We start from the raw sequence: 19,483 nt of genomic DNA on the forward strand, positions 1-19,483 counted from the left end.
TAAACACTCCTGAATCTGGTAGTCTGCAGTTAGGAAATCGTACTGTATTCTCCACAACCAGCATCAACATTTCCATTACAAAACCCATACACAGATACCATATCGGCATACTCAGTATTTGTAAATAAATGTGACATGTTAACACACTACAGTACAGTAGTCTTGGCCAACAAATCACAATGAATACTTCAATGTAAACTAATGCACAACATGAACATAAACACTCTACTGCTGACATTCAGTAAATATGACCATAGCAACCAGTGTACCAACACATGAAGCGAAAATACATTGAACCGAGCTATATCTCTGTACTCCATAAAATTGTTATACGGCATTTTTTATTGCAATTTGTGTATACTACTACCTCCTAAAAATGTTAACCATTCCTCCTGGAGCATCCTGTATCCTAAAATAAAAAAGAAAGCTTTTTGTAGTAGTTGAATATCTCGTTGATCTTCCTGTCTCAGAGATAGCGAATTGTGTGTCATCCTTTCAGTTATCTCTGGCATTTTTTCAACATCTTTGTTACTTTGATATTTTTCAAATATATTTCATACTGCAGAAAGACAAATTACAGTTTATTATGTTTTTGTTGATTTGAATTTTATGTGCCTCATTTCTGTTACCTGAGTTCTTGACAAATCTGGAATATGAAAGCTTAAAGTGTACTCAAAATGGATATTAATTATATATGCATCTGCTTACTAGCAGCCAAAACTGGGACTGGACTGAAAACCTCTCTCTCTCTCTCACACACACACACACACACACACACACACACACACACACACACACACACACACACACACACACCTCTTAAATCTGTTTATCGGCCCTGTTCTTGTTTTGACTGTTGGTAAGTACACTCACCTGTCGCAATACTGACTCTATGACTTATCATAGAAGATAGGTTAAGGAAAGGCAAACCTATGTTTGTTACACTTGTAGACTTAGAGAAAGCTTTTGACAATGTTGAGTGGAATACTCACTTTCAAATTCTAAAGCTGGCAGGGATAAAATGTAGTGTGTGAAAGGTTATTTACAACTTGTACAGAAACCAGACGGTAGTCATGACACTCGAGGGGGCACGAATGGGAAGCTGTGATTGAGAAGGGGGTGAGACAGGGTTGTTGCCTATCCCAGATGTTGTTCAATATATTGAGCAAGCACTAAAGGAAACAAAAGAAAAATTTAGAGTAGGAATTTACGTCCAGAGAGAAGAAATAAAGACTTTGAGATTTGCCAATGACATTGTACTTCTGTCAGACAGCAAAGGATTTAGAAGAGTAGTTGAATGGAATGGACAGTATCTTGAAAGGAGGATATAAAATGAACATCAACAAAAGCAAAATGAGGATAATGGAATGTAGTCTAATTAAATCAAGTGACGGTGAGAGAATCAGATTAGGAAATGTGACATCCTGAGTAGCAGATGAGTTTTGCTATTTGGGCAGCAAAATAACTGATGATTGTTGAAATAGAGAGGATATAAAGTATACATGGGCAATGGCAAGAAAAGTGTTTCTGAAGAAGAGTTTTTTAACATCAAACATGGATTTGTGTGTTTGAAAGTCTTCTCTGGAAGTATTTGTATGCAATGTGACCATGTATGGAAGTGAAACATGGGCAATAAATAGTTTAGTCAGAGAGAGAATAGAAGCTTCTGAAATATAGTGGTACAGAAGAATGCTGAAGAATAGATAGGTAGATCACGTAACTAACGAGGAAGTGCTGAATAGCATTGGAGAGAACAGAACTTCATGACACAACCTGGCAAGAAGAAAGAATCGGTTGGTAGAACATATTCTGAGGCAGCAAGGGATCACCAATTCAGAATTGGAGCAAAGCCTGGCAGGGTAAAATTCTTAAGAGGGAGACCAAGAAATGAATACAGTAAGCAGATTCAGAAGGATGTAGCTAAAGTAGCTTTGTTTATTTTGTAAAATAAGTTATGAGATAGTGATTTTTATTTCATGTGCTGTATATGACTAACAAAGTAGCAAGGAAAAGTGTAAAATATCATAGTAGCTAAGAGGTTAAACCATAATCATAAATGTGGATGTCTGCTTAATAGCAAACTTTGTCACCATTGCTGTTATTGTTTAGTGCTTTTCTTACTACCCAAACTTCATATTCTCCACTCTGTCAGTGTTATTTTAGGCTTGATGAGAGAAATAGAGGTGAGAGTTTACTTCCCCAATTGACTTTACGAGCTTATTATTAACCAGTTCAATGAATTTCTGTACACTATGTAAAATATTAATTTAAAAGACAGCTCAGGCACTACAGTCCTGCTTAATGCCTTCTATCACTGTTACCAATCTTGTATGATCTACGGTGTGCGGTGCTAAGTATGTATGTAGTTGTTGCAAGTGAATCGTGTCAGATTTGAACACAAAAATGTTTAAAACGTGCTATTGCAAAACCTGTGGTCTATTTCTTGTGACATATCTCCCACAGCATATGATCTGCATGATATTTTCAGTACTTAACAAAATGATTTCATACCTGCACTCTCATCATTGAAGGGCTACTCCCCCTCTCCACACATCCAGCAGACACTCATTTTACATGTGCTAGTGTGGTTTGGTGGCTGTGCTGGCTGTTGTATGATGTAAAAAGTTGCCAGCCAATAAGAGCTCACTAGACAGAAGTGGCCAGTGTTTCCTTGGTCGTGACTGAGCATATTCTTAAAGACTCAATGTTTAAATTTAAAAGGTTGATAATTGACATTGTTGCTGAGTAGAGTAAATTGAAAATACATGCAAGAAGAAGAGACTGAGTTAAAGAGAAGGTGGTGGCTGGCCCCCTTTGTCACATAATGGCATGGTCCAAAACACTTTGCATCGACTGTCCTGTTTTTCCCCATTGCTGCCACAACATAGCAGTAGCTGTATCATAATTGCATGGTGAAGCTAAACGTTGCAAATTGTGTGGATAATGACGATTGTGGATTATGCCAGCATTTCCTCTCATGTCTCCCCTCTCCACAACAGCCAAAAATATTCCCTTAACTCTGTCACAACCATGGTGTGAACCGTCTGTTTTTTGTGCCACTTATAACTCACTCAGTCACATCAAATGTCAGTATGAAGAAAACAGGACAATATCAAGTGAGACATTGAATAAGAACATAGAATCAAGTTAAACCTTACTAGGAAGAAACACAAAGTCGGGGAATGTTTTTAGCATTGCTCTTAGTTGTTCAGGGGGCCAGTTAATTTATGGCATAGAATTGCAAAAAACAAAAGTCAGAGAACATAAAATTGAAGTTCCACTATATACTCCTTGACAACTATTAAAAATAATTTCCAAGTGGATGCACTCCTCTCCCAAACTCTTCTGGAAAAGCAATGAGTATGGTGGACAGGGAGCACTACATAAGAAGTGTACAAGAAGTTGGGAATTTTGGGTTGGATGGGGAACATGCTCAGACAGGAAAGTAGTTAAGGCTATTGCTTGCATAAAGTGGTAAATCAGTGTTATAGTCCTGGTATGGCACGAATTTTCACACATCACTACTGAATTTATTTCAGTGCCTTTCTGTCATAATTTCTATTTCATTTTATCATGTATGTGTACAGCTGTGGATTGAGAATTGTTTCTATTCTCTCTGACATGTCTGAAAGGAAAGACATCAAACAGATATAAAATTTCCAAGCTCTGCCTAACAGGCTCCACTGTGTCATTTGTGGTCGTCACGTTTGTTGATGTATGCTTGATTGTCTCAACAAATCCTCTTAGTTCTCATTTCTTTACTTTGCTTCTCCATCTCATAGAATGGAAAAGAAAAATAAACATACAAGCAACTCGTATATTGACACTTGCATACCAGGAAAGATTGGCTGCTATGGGGTTCAGCACTAAAAGTTAAACATAAACGATAATACCACTCCTTCCCTAGTCATAACAAAAATATTCACATAACGTGCTATGGGCTTAATTTCAGCCGTACCTAGGTACGAGCCTTATCTTATCAGAGGAGTTATATAGTCTAAATACACAAACCTCCCAATCAAAGCACTACATCTGGGGCAACCATGTATTCTTAAATCTTAAAAGCACCCTAAACGTAGGTTTGCCACCTCATAGGAAATAGTGGATATGTTGTTAAGTATCTTTAATGACATGGGCTGCTGCAGAGAATCCATTATATATGTGTAAATGATACGTGCAGTTGTCATGCATTACATAATGCTTGTGTGCAGGAATTACTCCGTGGGTAAGTGTAATGTCAGACTACCTCAAGCGAACCTTAAAAACTGTGGCAGGTGCGGTATAATGTATTTGTGGTGCATTCTCTTTGTATCCTTCCTTCCTGGTGATTTTTTCAGCTGTTGTACATTTCTTTTACCAATGCTGGTCACACACACACACACACACACACACACACACACACACACACACACACACACACACACACACAGAGAGAGAGAGAGAGAGAGAGAGAGAGAGAGAGAGAGAACTGGGGGCGGGGATATGTACTCTTCGTGTCAACTCTTAATTGACTTGCTTGCAGCTAGTAATTAAATGCCCAAAATTTTAATGACATTGCACATTCATTCCAGGATTTATTTTACCAATGACTTTGTCTTTGTCATTTTTGGTTAATTTTCTTTATTAGGTGACAAAGATGAAAATGAACCTGGGGGAGAAGAAGAGAAAAAACGGCAGAAAAGAGGTGGAAAGGCTTTGATGAAAGCTAAAAAGAAGGAAGATGGCCCAAAACAAGTTTGTATTTCTCGTGCTCCTCGTGGAAAAAAGAAGTCTGTAACTGTTGTTACCGGTCTAAGCACATTTGGTAAGAAAATTTCATTATCTTCAGTATGCATAGAATCACAATGATGTTATTTCATTAAATCAAACTGTTAATAACAGAGAAGATTGTTGCATATAGAATTATTTTGTGGACTCAGTTGACTCCAGACTTCATAAACATTCTCTAACACGCAATTAATACTCCTGTGAAGGTTAGTTCTTCAAACATATCTGTAGTGCAGTCACATCCACTCATCTGTACATATATGAGCTCTCTGTAGAAATCACTTGCAGCCACCCATAGTTGTTACTTCCTGCCCTCATTCATCCAGAACATTATTACGTCTTCAGTCTTTCAGTTGGGCATTTGCTGTGTTGTGGATCACTTTCATGATGTCTTAAGAAGAAGAAGAAGAAGAAGAAGAAGAAGAAGAAGAAGAAGAAGTTAGCACCAGTTTTGCTTATGGCCCTTCTAAAAAATAATTCAACCATCTATAAGGAACAGTAGAATGAGAATACCCTCAACACAATGCCAGTTATTCCTCCAAAGAATGCCAGCCCATGTTAATATACTGCTGCTGATTTGAAGCTCATAGCTGATGCCCTCTGGAAAGGCTAGGTGCGAGGTCTGTCCCATGTATCCCTCTGTCATATGATAGTTGCCATTTATTATTGGAGTAGAAGCAGAACAATGTGCCAAACCTTGCTACAACAATTCTGGTGCTTCCTATGTGGATATGATTACGAGGCAACTGTTGTAACTCATAAGCAGATTTTACCAAACCGTGATTGAAGTCAGCTGAGAACAGTTTTTATTTTTACATGAATCTGAAACTATATTAAGGCATTTGTGTGTGTAAGGATGGGTTGCAGGCGAAATAAAAATGCCATCAAATTATATGCATTTTGAGATTCAGCAACAGGCTGAGTATTAAAATGCAGAGTAAAAGTAGGACTGTAGGAGGTGTCGTTATAGTTCCAGGGGCTTTATACATTCTTACTGTTGCCGTCGTCTTCAGTCCGAAATTGATTTGATGCAGCTCTTGATGCTAGCCTATTGTGTGCAAGCCTCTTCATCTCTTAATAACTACTTCCCTGTACATCAGTTTGAAACTGCTTGCTGTATTTGTGCCTAGGTCTCCTCGCAAAACTTTTATTCCTAACACTTCCCTCCATTAACAAGTTGGCTATTTCTTGATGCCTTGGGATGTGGCTTATCAACAGATTCCTTTTTTTTTAAGTCATGTTGTACCACAAATTTCATTTCTTCCCAATTCCGTTCAGTAAGATACACAATCTCCCCATCTAATCTTCACCATTCTTCCATAGCAACACACTCCAAAAGCTTCAATCCTCCTTTTGTCTGAACAGCTTGTCATCCTTGTTTCACATCTGTACAAGGCTACGCTCCACATAAACACCTTTAAAAAAGACTTCCTAATACTTAAATTTATATTCGAAGTTAACAAACGCATCTTTTTCAGAAATGCTTTCTTTGCTACAGCCAGTCTGCATTTTATATTCTCTCTCGTTTTGACTATTGTCGGTTACTTTATGACCCAAATAGAAAAAAACTCAACTTCTACCTATAGTGCCCCATTTCCCAACCTAATTCCCTCAGTACTGCATAATTTAATTCACCTACATTCCATTACCCTTGATCTGCTTGTGCCAATAATCGACAAACTGTGGCTCGCAAGCTGTTTGAGTGTGGCTCTCCCACAAAGTACTACGTTTGTGCATGCACAAACAGTAAAGTTGAACCTTTGTGGCCTACGTGTGTAAGACTGGAATGGTTTAAAATCCACAATCCCACTGTTGGCAATTCCACGTGCCTCTGTACTAAGCACTTGTCTCCTCTCAGCAGTTTCAGCACCAGCAGCACTTTCCATTCTGCACATTTAGGGGCCTCGAAGTTTCAGTCCACCTGTAAGCATGGCAAAGGTGTGCCCATAAATCACATGCAGGTGACAAAATTATCTACTTGAATTATAAAGTTACCTTTATTTTTGCAAACAGCTGTAAACCCTAGAGGTACCTTTTGTCATAAATTTAAGAATTGAAATTGTTTTTTGTTGGTAGCTGTGTTATTATAAAATGAAACATTAATATTTTTTGTTAAAAAGGACAGCCTTGCGCAAAACACAATGTATTTCATTTTTACATGCCCATACATGTTTTGACACCTATGTGTCATCTGTGCATCAAATTTCTGTAAAATATCAAACAAAGTTCATAGTCATTTCTCTATTGTAGGCCTAAAAACTATAACATGTGCATTTTGTTTCGTTTGTTTTACTTTCTCATCTGAAAATGAATGAAATGTTTGATAATTTACAAAAATAAATTTGATTCACTGAAGATGACACACAGGTGTCAAAACATGTCTGAGTAAATAAAAAAGAAATGCATTGTGTTTTCATTGAGACAGATTTTAACCCTTGAGTGGACACACCATTTTTCGTAACACTTTGTACATATGTAAAGAATAGCTGTCTTTTATATTACCAAGGTAGACTTGTATGAACAAAATTACAGTTTAATCTTAGTTTAACTAAACAATGATAAACTACCATTATATGAGTTAACAATATTATGAGAAGGATAGTTGCTACTTGCCATATAGTGGAGATGCTGAGTCGCAGATAGGCACAACAAAAATACTGTCACAAAATGAGCTTTCAGCCAACAATGTCCTCGGTAACCCCCCCCCCCCCCCTACACACACACACACACACACACACACACACACACACACACACACACACACACTCTCTCTCTCTCTCTCTCTCTCTCTCTCTCTCTCTCATCACCCACTTGAAGCACTAAACAGCGCAGTTGCATCAGATCCCTGTGAAACGCTTAATTTATAATTAATTCTCTTGTAGGTAACTTCCTCATTGTGGGATTGTGCTGCTAGCTTGCAATCTAGGTCATTTTATGCGCTGATTGTAAATTTTTTCTAAGCCAACTTGATATTTATTTTATATTACTGTTTTCCAACTTGATGTACGCAACAAAACTCATTACCTTGTTAGCTGAAGCAATAATGAAGGAGGTAGTGGCTCAAAATTCTAAAACAACTATGGAATGGTACAAAACAATGTTATTTGTGACGGGTGCACTTTATACACAGGTTCACCCACTCAAGGCTTCTTTCTTTCTTTTCTTTCTTTCTCTCTCTCTCTCTTTTTTTTAAAAAAAAGAAAAGAGAAAAAAAAAACTTATTTCATTCACCATCATGGAAAATGTCAACATGAACTTCCAAGCCAAGCAAGATGATTCGATGAAATTTTATTTTAGGTGCCATGTTTGATATAGGTACAAAGGAGCACCATAGGAAAACAGAAGATGAAAATTGTGATTTAAAGCTGATTGTATTTAGTCAGACCCACCTTACTTGTCAGAAAACATTGAATAATAATTAGAAATCAAATTTGGAGAGATGCTTTTCAACTAAACACACATAGTTTAGTATTAAACTAGTGACCCACCCTGGATTCACACAGAACGCCAAGTATGAACTGTCAGATGTCTTGAATGTAGTAGTGGTAACTTTGGTTACGGGCCACTGCATACAATTAACAAAGAATCGGAGAACAATGTTAAGTAACTTGCCACTGCATATAGTTTTGATTAAAAAATCTGAGAATAATCTTACATAACTTTAATTGCCAAATTATAGTAGTGATCGTATTTGAACAGAAAGTTGAATTAAAAGTGTTGCATTTAAGCTTTGATAAGAAACCTTTGAAAGCTTTTGCATTTTAACTATGATCCCACAAATATTTTAAATATTTCTGTGTATATTGTATTGATAACCTCATCAGGATTAGGTGTAAAAATGAACTCGTTTTGATGTCTCACATGGCAGGGTCATGTACAGCTTGTCATGTGAGAAATGCTGCATACTTAGGTCAATTACAACACCGTTCAGTGTCTAGTCCTGTGCTGTGTTAATTGCCACACCAAAGGTTTGTTTAGTGGGAAACTGGAGTTTGAACTGGAAAGGTAAATCTGTGGGTATCATTACTATTCTTGGTATCAAACATTTGTCCAGTTCCACAGGAAGGTAGTATTGTGCAGTTGGTCATAACAAATTTTCAAGGTGGTTATTCAGAGTCTTGTTGTTGTTGTGGTCTTCAGTCCTGAGACTCGTTTGATGCAGCTCTCCATGCTACTCTATCCTGTGCAAGCCTCTTCATCTCCCAGTACCTACTGCAGCCTACATCCTTCTGAATCTGCTTAGTGCATTCATCTCTTGGTCTCTCTCTACCTCCACGCTGCCCTCCAGTACTAAATTGGTAATCCCTTGATGCCTCAGAACATGTCCTACCAACTGATCCCTTCTTCTAGTCAAGTTGTGCCACAAACTCATTTTCTCCCCAATGCTATTCAATACCTCCTCATTAGTTACGTGATCTACCCACCTAATCTTCAGCATTCTTCTGTAGCACCACATTTCGAAAGCTTCTATTCTCTTCTTGTCTAAACTATTTATCGTCCATGTTTCACTTCCATACATGGCTACACTCCATACAAATACTTTCAGAAACGACTTCCTGACACTTAAATCTATACTCGATGTTAACAAATTTCTCTTCTTCAGAAACACTTTCCTTCCCATTGCCAGTCTACATTTTATATCCTCTCTACTTCAACCATCATCAGTTATTTTGCTCCCCAAATAGCAAAACTCCTTTACTACTTTAAGTGTCTCATTTCCTAATGTAATTCCCTCAGCATCACCTGACTTAATTCGACTACATTCCATTATCCTCGTTTTGCTTTTGTTGTTGTTCATCTTATACCCTCTTTTCAAGACACTGTCCATTCCGTTCAACTGCTCTTCGAAGTCCTTTGCTGTCTCTGACAGAATTACAATGTCATCGGCGAACCTCAAAGTTTTTATTTCTTCTCCATGGATTTTAATACCTACTCCAAATTTTTCTTTTGTTTCCTTTACTGCTTGCTCAATATACAGATTGAATAGCAATGGGGAGAGGCTACAATCCTGCCTCACTCCTTTCCCAACCACTGCTTCCCTTTCATACCCCTCGATTCTTATAACTGCCATCTGCTTTCTGTACAAATTGTAAATAGCCTTTCACTCCCAGTATTTTACCCCTGCCTCCTTCACAATTTGAAAGAGAGTATTCCACTCAACATTGTCAAAAGCTTTCTCTAAGTCTACAAATGCTAGAAACGTAAGTTTGCCTTTCCTTAATCTTTCTTCTAAGATAAGTTGTAGGGTCAGTATTGCCTCATGTGTTCCAACATTTCTATGGAATCCAAACTGATCTTCCCCGAGGTCGGCTTCTACCAGTTTTTCCATTCGTCTGTAAAGAATTCGCATTAGTATTTTGCAGCTGTGACTTATTAAACTGATAGTTCGGTAATTTTCACATCTGTCAACACCTGCTTTCTTTGGGATTGGAATTATTAAATTATTATATTCTTCTTGAAGTCTGAGGGAATTTCACCTGTCTCATACATCTTGCTCACCAGATGGTAGAGTTTTGTCAGGACTGGCTCTCCCAAGGCTGTCAGTAGTTCCAATGGAATGCTGTCTACTCCCGGGGCCTTGTTTCGACTTAAGTCTTTCAGTGCCCTGTCAAACTCTTCATGCAGTATCATATCTCCCATTTCATCTTCATCTACATCCTCTTCCATTTCCACAATACTGTCCTCAAGTACATCGCCCTTGTATAGACCCTCTATATACTCCTTCAACTTTTCTGCTTTCCCTTCTTGTCTTAGAACTGGGTTTCCATCTGAGCTCTTGATATTCATACAAGTGGTTCTCTTTTTCTCCAGAGGTCTCTTTAATTTTCCTGTAGGCAGTATCTATCTTACCCCTAGTGAGATAAGCCTCTACGTCCTTACATTTGTCCTCTAGCCGTCCCTGCTTAGCCATTTTGCACCTCCTGTTGTTCTCATTTTTGAGACGTTTGTATTCCTTTTTGCCTGCTTCACTTGCTGCCTTTTTGTATTTTCTCCTTCCATCAATTAAATTCAGTATCTCTTCTGTTACCCAAGGATTTCTACTAGCCCTTGTCTTTTTACCTACTTGATCCTCTGCTGCCTTCACTATTTCATTCCTCAAAGCTACCCATTCTTCTTCTACTGTATTTCTTTCCCACATTCCAGTCAGTTGTTCCCTTATGCTCTCCCTGAAACTCTGTACAAACTTGTATACTTATAAACTTGTACCACTGTAGTAGGCGTGGGCTTCATGTCTATCTTGGCCACAATAACGTGTTCACTATGCTGTTTGTAGTAGCTTACCCGCACTCCTATTTTTTTATTCATTATTAAACCTACTCCTGCATTACCCCTATTTGATTTTGTAGTTATAACCCTGTGTTCACCTGACCAAAAGTCTTGTTCCTCCTGCCACCGAACTTCACTAATTCCCACTATATCTAGCTGTAACCTATCCATTTCCCTTTTTAAATTTTCTAACCTACCTGCCCAATTAAGGGATCTGGCATTCCACACTCCGATCCGTAGAATGCCAGTTTTCTTTCTCCTGATGACAATGTACTCTTGAGTAGTCCCCGCCCGGAGATCCGAATGGGGGACTATTTTACCTCCGGAATATTTTACCCAAGAGGACGCCATCATCATTTAATGATACAGTAAAGCTGCATGCCCTCGGGAAAAATTATGGCTGTAGTTTCCTGTTGCTTTCAGCCATTTGCAGTACCAAAACAGCAAGGCCGGTTTGGTTAGTGTTACAGGGTCAGATCAGTCAATCATCCAGACTGTTGCCCCTGCAACTACTGAAAGGGCTGCTTGCCCCTCTTCAGGAACCACATGTTTGTCTGGCCTGTCAACAGATACCACTCCGTTGTGGTTGCACCTACGGTACGGCTATCTGTATCGTTGAGGCACGCAAGCCTCCCCACCAATGGCAAGGCCCATGGTTCATAGGGGGGGTTCAGAGTCTTATTCCATTGCAAAATTGGGGCGGTCTTAAATTTCTCCATAAAACAATAGGTGCACCTAGTTTTAATTTTAATTTATGTGGCAGATTTCCAGGTGGCTTCAATGAAGTAGAGTAATGCACTGCTTTATCTCTATCTGAAGTCTAGTTTACGCTAAGACATTGGCTTGTGCCACTTGTTGCATGCAAATGGTTTTGTGTATGCCTATAGATGCAGTGCCGTCAGTGTATATTTGTTTCATCATTTCCGAGTGCTGTATATTCTGGTGTAAATGAAAATTTTAGCAACTGTATGAGTTGTGGCAGAGTTAATGCGTCTTTGCGTGAAAAGATTAAAAGACTTAAGAAACGTATTTGGGTTCGAGACTGGATCAAGAAAAGGCATCAGCTCCGTTGTTCAGCGACCTAAAAGTTATTTTAATTATCTTAGACTGCCACCAGACCAGTTCACATTTCTTTTAAATACAGTTAACAACGCAATAAGAAAAGAAGATACTGTAATGTGGGAAGAGAATGTTGATAGTAGAGTTTATGAGCCAAGGGTATGAAGAAGCATAAATGCGGCGGGGGCCTGATCATGCAAAGCTGCAAGCAGTCAGCACTAATTATCCAAAACAAGCTGCATTAACAAGAGATTGGTTTTCCACCTACTTTCTTACAGATGGAGCTGTACCTTGGCAAAATTTAAGTGTTTAAAAATATATGTCAGTACTACATGTTGTGAATGTAAAGCACTACTCTGACTCTTTAAATAAATCAGTATTCAATAAAGTTCAATTCAGCTAAGAAAACGAACCAGCCAACTCGAACCACAGGATTTTTGTCTTGTAGATGTGGGCATCTCCACCACCATATGTTTCGCTTGCCTGCATTTTTCTTTGTTTGTTTGTATAATATTCCTAATTAAATGTATTGTGTGCTGTCACTCAGACATTGTCAGTCCTTCGGTTATCAGATCACGCAGGATGGTCACAAGTGCAGCAACATGACGCTGCCTGTTTTTGTAGTCAACAGCATTGAAATTCCCCCAAACACCTATGCATAGCATAGATGTCCATAAAGCAAAGTATTTCTTCTGTTCTCCACTTCGTATTTCAACTTGTTCACTCTATACTGACACATGTAACATCAAAACTTGGGCAAGTAGTGTCGCCACAGTTGCAATGAGCCGAAACTGCTTATTTTCACTGACGAGTTGCACAAATGCGCATCCTGCATGCTGTTGCATGCAACCCAGTGTTGTCGTGTAAACTAAGCTTAAGACCGTGTCAACAGTGTAATAAATTTGTGACGGGGCCTCGAACTCTGATGTAATCAAATCAGTTAGTTTATTGACATTCATTTGTAGGTGACAATATAGCCCTTTGATGAAACTGTCAAGTGTCTTAGTTGGCACATTATGAATATTTGGGCATCCTATTTCAGTTAAGAGACATTCGGTACCAAAACAAAAACAGTATTAATATTTATTTTTATTGCTTGTTGCTTTGAAATTCACCATTTTCTATTTTGAGTAAGTTATTGGCAAAGTGTATATTATCTTATCTGGAAGATAGAACTCTCATAATAGTTTTAAGTTGCACTTTTATTATGTGCAGCCATAGGTGTTATCTTTACAATGATGGCTTGACTTCTTCTGCACTTGTCCCCCTTTCGATTACTGGCGAAGTTTGACAGACATCTCAGAGAACAAAACAGTGCAGCTACCCATAGCACTATTGCTGTTACACAAGTCTGGCATTGTTTTGTTGAGTGCTTCAATGGATATTTTATGGGACATCAAAACATCATCCCAGACAATCGAAGTGCAATCCTGCCTCAATTTACCAGTATTGCTTTGCTTAAAAACATAACAGACGCTGGTGTCACTGCCGTAAAATTTCTGGGGAAATTTGAATGCGGAATGTGCAGTTCAACTGCCTTCATAAAGTGTGACTGCACTGCTAGATGATGCCACAGCAAGGGCAGTTTTTCCACCAGATCTGACTTTTGTGAATATTAGATTAATTACAGATGTTGTGCCAGTTTCTCCAGGTGCATTAAAAAAAAAAAAAAAAAACCCTCTTCATTGTTGTTGATTGATGACATTACAAAGTTGTAACCATTTTTTGCTTGTGATTCAAACAACACTCGTCTTGAACAGTCTTAAACAGTTGGGAAATATCATAGTTTGTTTCTCACAAATAATATGTATTTGGTTGACAGATTTAAATTTGTTGGTGAAGAAAGTCTGAAATCTGTTATGTATTTGCCTCATAGAGAATGAACCTCTTTATTCAATTCAAGTACAGGTCCAGCAAAAATATTTTGGTTGTAATCATATCATCTGAAGAGAGTTCTTGTCATTTACAATGCAATATGTCTTCAGCCATGCTTTCACAGTAATTTTGCCAAAGGTGCATCGGGTCAGTAATTGCACAAAATGATATGACGACAGCAATTAAATGTCTGAATGATTTGCTGTACAGCATATTGCAGCTTCAGATATCATACTTTCAGTGAGAATCGTCTTCTAGTAGACCCACAACTTTGCACGCTCCTTGGAAAGCATCATATGTCACACCTTCTCAGTGCTTAGCATGTAAAAGAAGTAGCCTGTTAACAACATGGGTAACATTCTCAAGTGAAAGCATTTGCTGCTATAAGGATGAACGCTGCCAGGAGCATCTGTTTTTCTAACGTCAGTATGACCTTCAACCAATATACCTTGGTTCCATTGATGGAATGTTTTGATTCCATGTACAGTGGCCTAACTGAAATTGTTGCTCATCTTTTGTCAACTGCTAGGTAAATGTAGGTTGAGTGCTGCCTTTGTTGATGTACTTTTTGACATTTTATCGATTTCACAGAACTACACAGTTCCACATTTACATGCACATCATATATTTTGAGTACAAGTTTATTATAGGCACCACCCATCTATTGTCAGTTATATAGTTTTGGATCAGTAGCCTGTAGTCCACCTTCCTCAGGAGACAATTGTCTGTATTTTGGATGTCCATCATTATCAGCAGATATAGGACTGAAAGAATTTTGGAAATTTTGTTGAACATTTTCCTTCATTAATGCACATCACATTAGGATTTAAAGCTCCACATGGGCCATAAACTGTGTGTCTTACCACAGTGTCATAAAGTACTGGGTCTTCTTCATTTGGTACCTCTGCTGTGATTACAGTGTCGATTTTGTTTGGCCTGATTTTATTGATGACCCATAGAAGCAGATATATGTATCGCAATCCATATTTTTGCCATTCAACTGTGTATATGTGATAGCATGGAGGACCAAAGGTATGATCTTTATGTACGAAAAATAGTTTCTGCAATTTAAAATGAAACACTTTATTAACTCTGTCATACCTGTCTTGGGGTGGTACATTAAGGCGTATGTTACACTGAACCTCTGGCCAGTTCAGATTGCGAACTGTTGTGATGAAAAGACCAGGTTTTCCTTCCCCCCCCCCCCCCCCCCCCCTGCCTCCCCCCCCCCCCTCCCTGTGTCTTTTTGTGAATACATTGTTTGCTCCTCCAATAAAAGATAAAAGTTGGTGGTAGTCCAACATTATTGCTCCTCCAATAAAGGTTGGTGGTAGTCCAACATAATTGCTTCGTTCATATGAAAGAAAGGCATCCTGCAAGTGAACATAATTTTTAGGTCACAGTTTTGTTCGATTGAATTGTGTAAATGTTTTATGTTCTTATGCAATTTTAGTGTCTCGATCAACTAAATTTTGATTAAGTAACATGTTGCCTCTAAATAAAACAGTAAAATTGTCCTTGTGCTCCATTATAAGATATCAATAATGCATGAAACTTCATTTTCTGTAGTGAAGCCTTAGTAACAGGACCAACTTGAGGGATATCAATGAGTTTCCATCCCTACATTGACTTAACATCAAGGGATTCTGTAGGCTGCTGTGGGATTGATGTAACTCTGAATTTTTTTGAGATTATCAGCAAGACTTTGTAGCATGATGTACTTTTTGTCGAATTAGTATACAGCAATCACAATCACTACTTCGGTAGTTGACAGAGAATTATAATTATAATAAGCAACTACACTGTAATCTGGGATGTTAGGAGGAACACATTCCACAGCAGTTTTGAAAGACTGTATGTGTACATTGTGTGAATGTAAAATACCTCGAAGTGATGTGACTAATGTGTGTCCTATCTTGAATTATTATTACTTCAAGTAGCTGCATGTGTCTTAGGACCGGCAATGAAGTAAATCTGCAAAAATTTGTGGTCATCAGCATGATATGGAAGAAAACTGCCTGTCAGGTGGTAAACCTGACCCTGCACTTAAAATGTTGGTATAAAACCACTTGCTGACTGTTGAACGAGATCATTTGAAGTGCAGTATTGTAATGGTAATGCTTGGAATCTTTATGTTTTGGGTGACTTCTAGTAAGAGGCAAATTCAAATGTTTTGGTGGCGTGATAAATTCATCCAACATAACTTTACCGTTGGATGAGTTTATACAATTGCTCTCAACTTTCCATCACAAAACTCAGCAGTACTAACAACCGCTTTCCACCCCCTCTGTCCTATCATCTCCTCCCCATTCTCATCTCCCACCATTTATTTGCAGCTCTCTGCCAACACACCCATCCATCTTTCCCTGCTCCTCTTCTTTTTTGTTCCTTTCTTTCCCCTCCTCCCTGCTCCACAACCTCCTATGCTGCACCTGTTGGCAGCCTACACTCTACACACTCCACCAGACTGTGTTCGTCTCTCCCCCCACTTGTATATTACTATCCCTTCCCCATCCCTTCAATATCGCTGCTTGCATACCATGTGATGTTGCATTCCGGCCTGAGATGGTGGAGTTCACGGTCGTGTGTGTGTGTGTGTGTGTGTGTGTGTGTGTGTGTGTACTGCCGAAGGATGTGGGTGTCTTTTAATTGTGCCTGTCTGTGACATGATGTGTCTTCCTTACAATAAGTAGCAATATATCTTTTCCCACATTGTTAATATACCTACCTGGAGTTTCCATTGTTTCATTCATCATAATTCAGACAACTAGACAGATTCATCATAATTCAGACAACTAGACAATGTGTACAAAATATTTATAAATACCTTCCTGCTTATTCAGTGTATCTAATAGTCAAAACAGGTCAAGTTTCCTGCATGTACAGAAAGACGCAAGCATTCAACTTCAGCTTACATATACAGATATCTTGTTGTTGATGCAAGGAAGAAAACAGTGGAAACTTAAGGAAAGCTTTTCTTTTTCTGGTGCCTGCACACCCACAGTGGTGCAGACGTCTCTCCCCCTCCCTTCCTGGATGGAATATGTGTATCCCAGTTGCATGTGTGTACTGATACTCATGCAAAAGTGCGTGAAACTGGAAATGTCCCCCAGGCTGTGGCTAAGCCATGCCTCTACAATATCCTTTCTTCCAGAAGTGCTAGTTCTGCAAGGTTCGCAGAACTTCTGTTAAGTTTAGAAGCTAGGAGACAAGGAACTGGCAGAATGAAAGCTGTGAGGATGGGTCATGAGTCATGCTTGGGTAGCTCAGTTCGTAGAGCACTTGCTCATGAAAGGCAAAGGTCCCAAGGTCGAGTCTTGGTGCGGCATACAGTTTTAATCTGACAGGAAGTTTGTTTTCTAAATGTTTGACAAGCTTATAAGTGAGCCAGGACTTGGGTATCAGTCCTCATCATTAATCCGCTGGGAGGATTTGATCTGGGCCGACACATTTCCCTGTCCGGGAAGCAGCTTGTGACATGCACAACTATTTGGACAGGTCAAACTTCAAAAGAGTCAAGAAAAATAAAGTTCTGTGTTTAGTTGTTGGATGAAATCTTTTAACAATGGATAGCTTAGGAGTACCCGAATCAAGTTAAAAACAATGGACCTACCTATATAGTAGTTTAAAACATTTGGCTTTCCAAAGAAATTTCTTCGGACACTGTCTATTCCATTAAGCTGATATTTCAAGTCCTTTTCTGCTGTCTCTGACAGAAATACAATGCCATTGACAAATCTCAAACGTTTCTCTCTTCTCACAATTTTTCTTTGATGCCCTTTACTGCTTGCTCAGTGTACAGCTTGAATAACATTGGAGACAGGCTACAACCTTGTTCTATCCTTTCTGAACTACTGCTTCCCTTTTATTGTCCTTAAACTCTTTACAACTACATACTGATTTCTATAAAAGTTACGAATAAACTTTTTCTTCCTGGATTTTACCCCTGCTACCTCCAGAATTTGTTTTTCTGTATATGAATATTATTTTTGAAGGAGGATAATGTATTTACATGATCTGACACTATACCACATGACTCCTGGTTAGTGTATGGTGAAATGAAATTAGGGCTGCAGGAACTGCAGTGAAAATCTGTTGTTTGAGGCTCTTTTTTTTAAAAAAAAAAAAAGCATGCTTTCTCAGATACTGTCTTGGCAGTGTTCCCTTTCCACAAAATATATAACCACTTCAATTTTGATAAAGGCTAATCAGAACTCAAATGAACTCTTGAAACAAGATCTGATCTAACAAAAGTAGTGACTGATGACAGAGCAAATTAGCAATAGATCTATTATATGTTTGCTTGAAACCCTAAATGTGTGAAAGTTTTTTTTTTTCGTTTATCATAAAATCTTTCAAAAATACATTTTTTTAATAAGAGAAGGTGTGTAAAATTGTATACTTTGTTGACTGTGAAGATGGTAGGAAATAATTGGCTTTAAAAGAACACTGCATAAGTTTACTCCATCCACCAATAGTTACAAAGTGTTTGTTTCCAACAAATTTCATCATACAAAAATAAAACATGCAAGTCAAAAATAGTTTTACTTTGGTGCTTCCGTCTGAGACTAAATAAGTATTTAAAAATGAAGTCACAACTGCAAGGAACTTCTTTTTTATGAGGTTACTGGTTTTCGTCTGTTTTAGACCATCTTCAGACCTCACACCATGATGGTAGATGGTGGCAGTTAACAGAGCAGGTGCTACACGTCACGAATGCTAACTTTTCATGTTCATTTTTAAGTAATAACAAATCACTGTTTCCAAGAGAAATGTTCTCAAAAATTACTAAATAAGTATCGTTATATATTCCAGTTATAGAATTATTTCCTCTTCAAATGCTCTTAACAGAGGTTCTTAGTTCTTATCTTTGTAACTTATGTTTCATAGTAGCCACAAATTATTTCTGTTTATGAAGTCAGTATCCTGTGCAATTATGGGCTGTGTTAACTTCTGTGCCTCTCTTCCCTTCCTGCCACTAACTTTTTACTTAACACTATTACTGAACATAATTATACTTTCTCTTATTGTGTGACATTTTACTACATTTTTTTGGTCTCTTCTGTCATTGTCCCTTCTACTCTCCTTCGCCACATTTTATGGTCCTCATTTACTTTAATTCTACCACTGATATGTTCCCTTTCTTTTCGCTAGAATTCTGCCTATCCACCTCATCTACAAAATTTGAAGCAGCTGTAGTCAAGGAGATGAAAAAAATAAACCATGTATAAGAGTGCCAAGGAGACCTACCATAATCTTTTTCTTATGTAGTATCAAGACAAACTACCAATTACACAATTTTATACTAATGTACACTGTAAGGTTAGTTTTAACTAGATGATTTTGTACTAAATGTTTATATTTCATTTTCAGACATAGATTTAAAAGTGGCTGCAAAATTCTTTGGCACAAAATTTGCATGTGGATCTTCTGTAACGGGAGAAGATGAAATAGTAATTCAAGGTGATGTTAAAGATGATTTGTTTGACATTATCCCAGAAAAGTGGCCAGAAGT

General features: G+C 38.1%; 1 protein-coding gene across 3 annotated transcripts in view; it reads left to right on the forward strand.

Moving 5' to 3' along the window:
• Nucleotides 1-19,483, forward strand: part of LOC124802962 (density-regulated protein homolog) — a 47,035-nt gene that overhangs the window by 27,312 nt on the left and 240 nt on the right. For all 3 annotated transcript variants that reach the window (XM_047264065.1, XM_047264057.1, XM_047264073.1), the window contains 2 exons: nt 4,628-4,804; nt 19,342-19,481. In XM_047264065.1, the coding sequence (XP_047120021.1) occupies nt 4,628-4,804; nt 19,342-19,481 (317 nt within the window). The remainder of the gene's footprint in view (nt 1-4,627; nt 4,805-19,341; nt 19,482-19,483) is intronic.

The sequence above is a fragment of the Schistocerca piceifrons genome, chromosome 1, assembly GCF_021461385.2.
Source record: "Schistocerca piceifrons isolate TAMUIC-IGC-003096 chromosome 1, iqSchPice1.1, whole genome shotgun sequence".
Taxonomy (NCBI): domain Eukaryota; kingdom Metazoa; phylum Arthropoda; class Insecta; order Orthoptera; family Acrididae; genus Schistocerca; species Schistocerca piceifrons.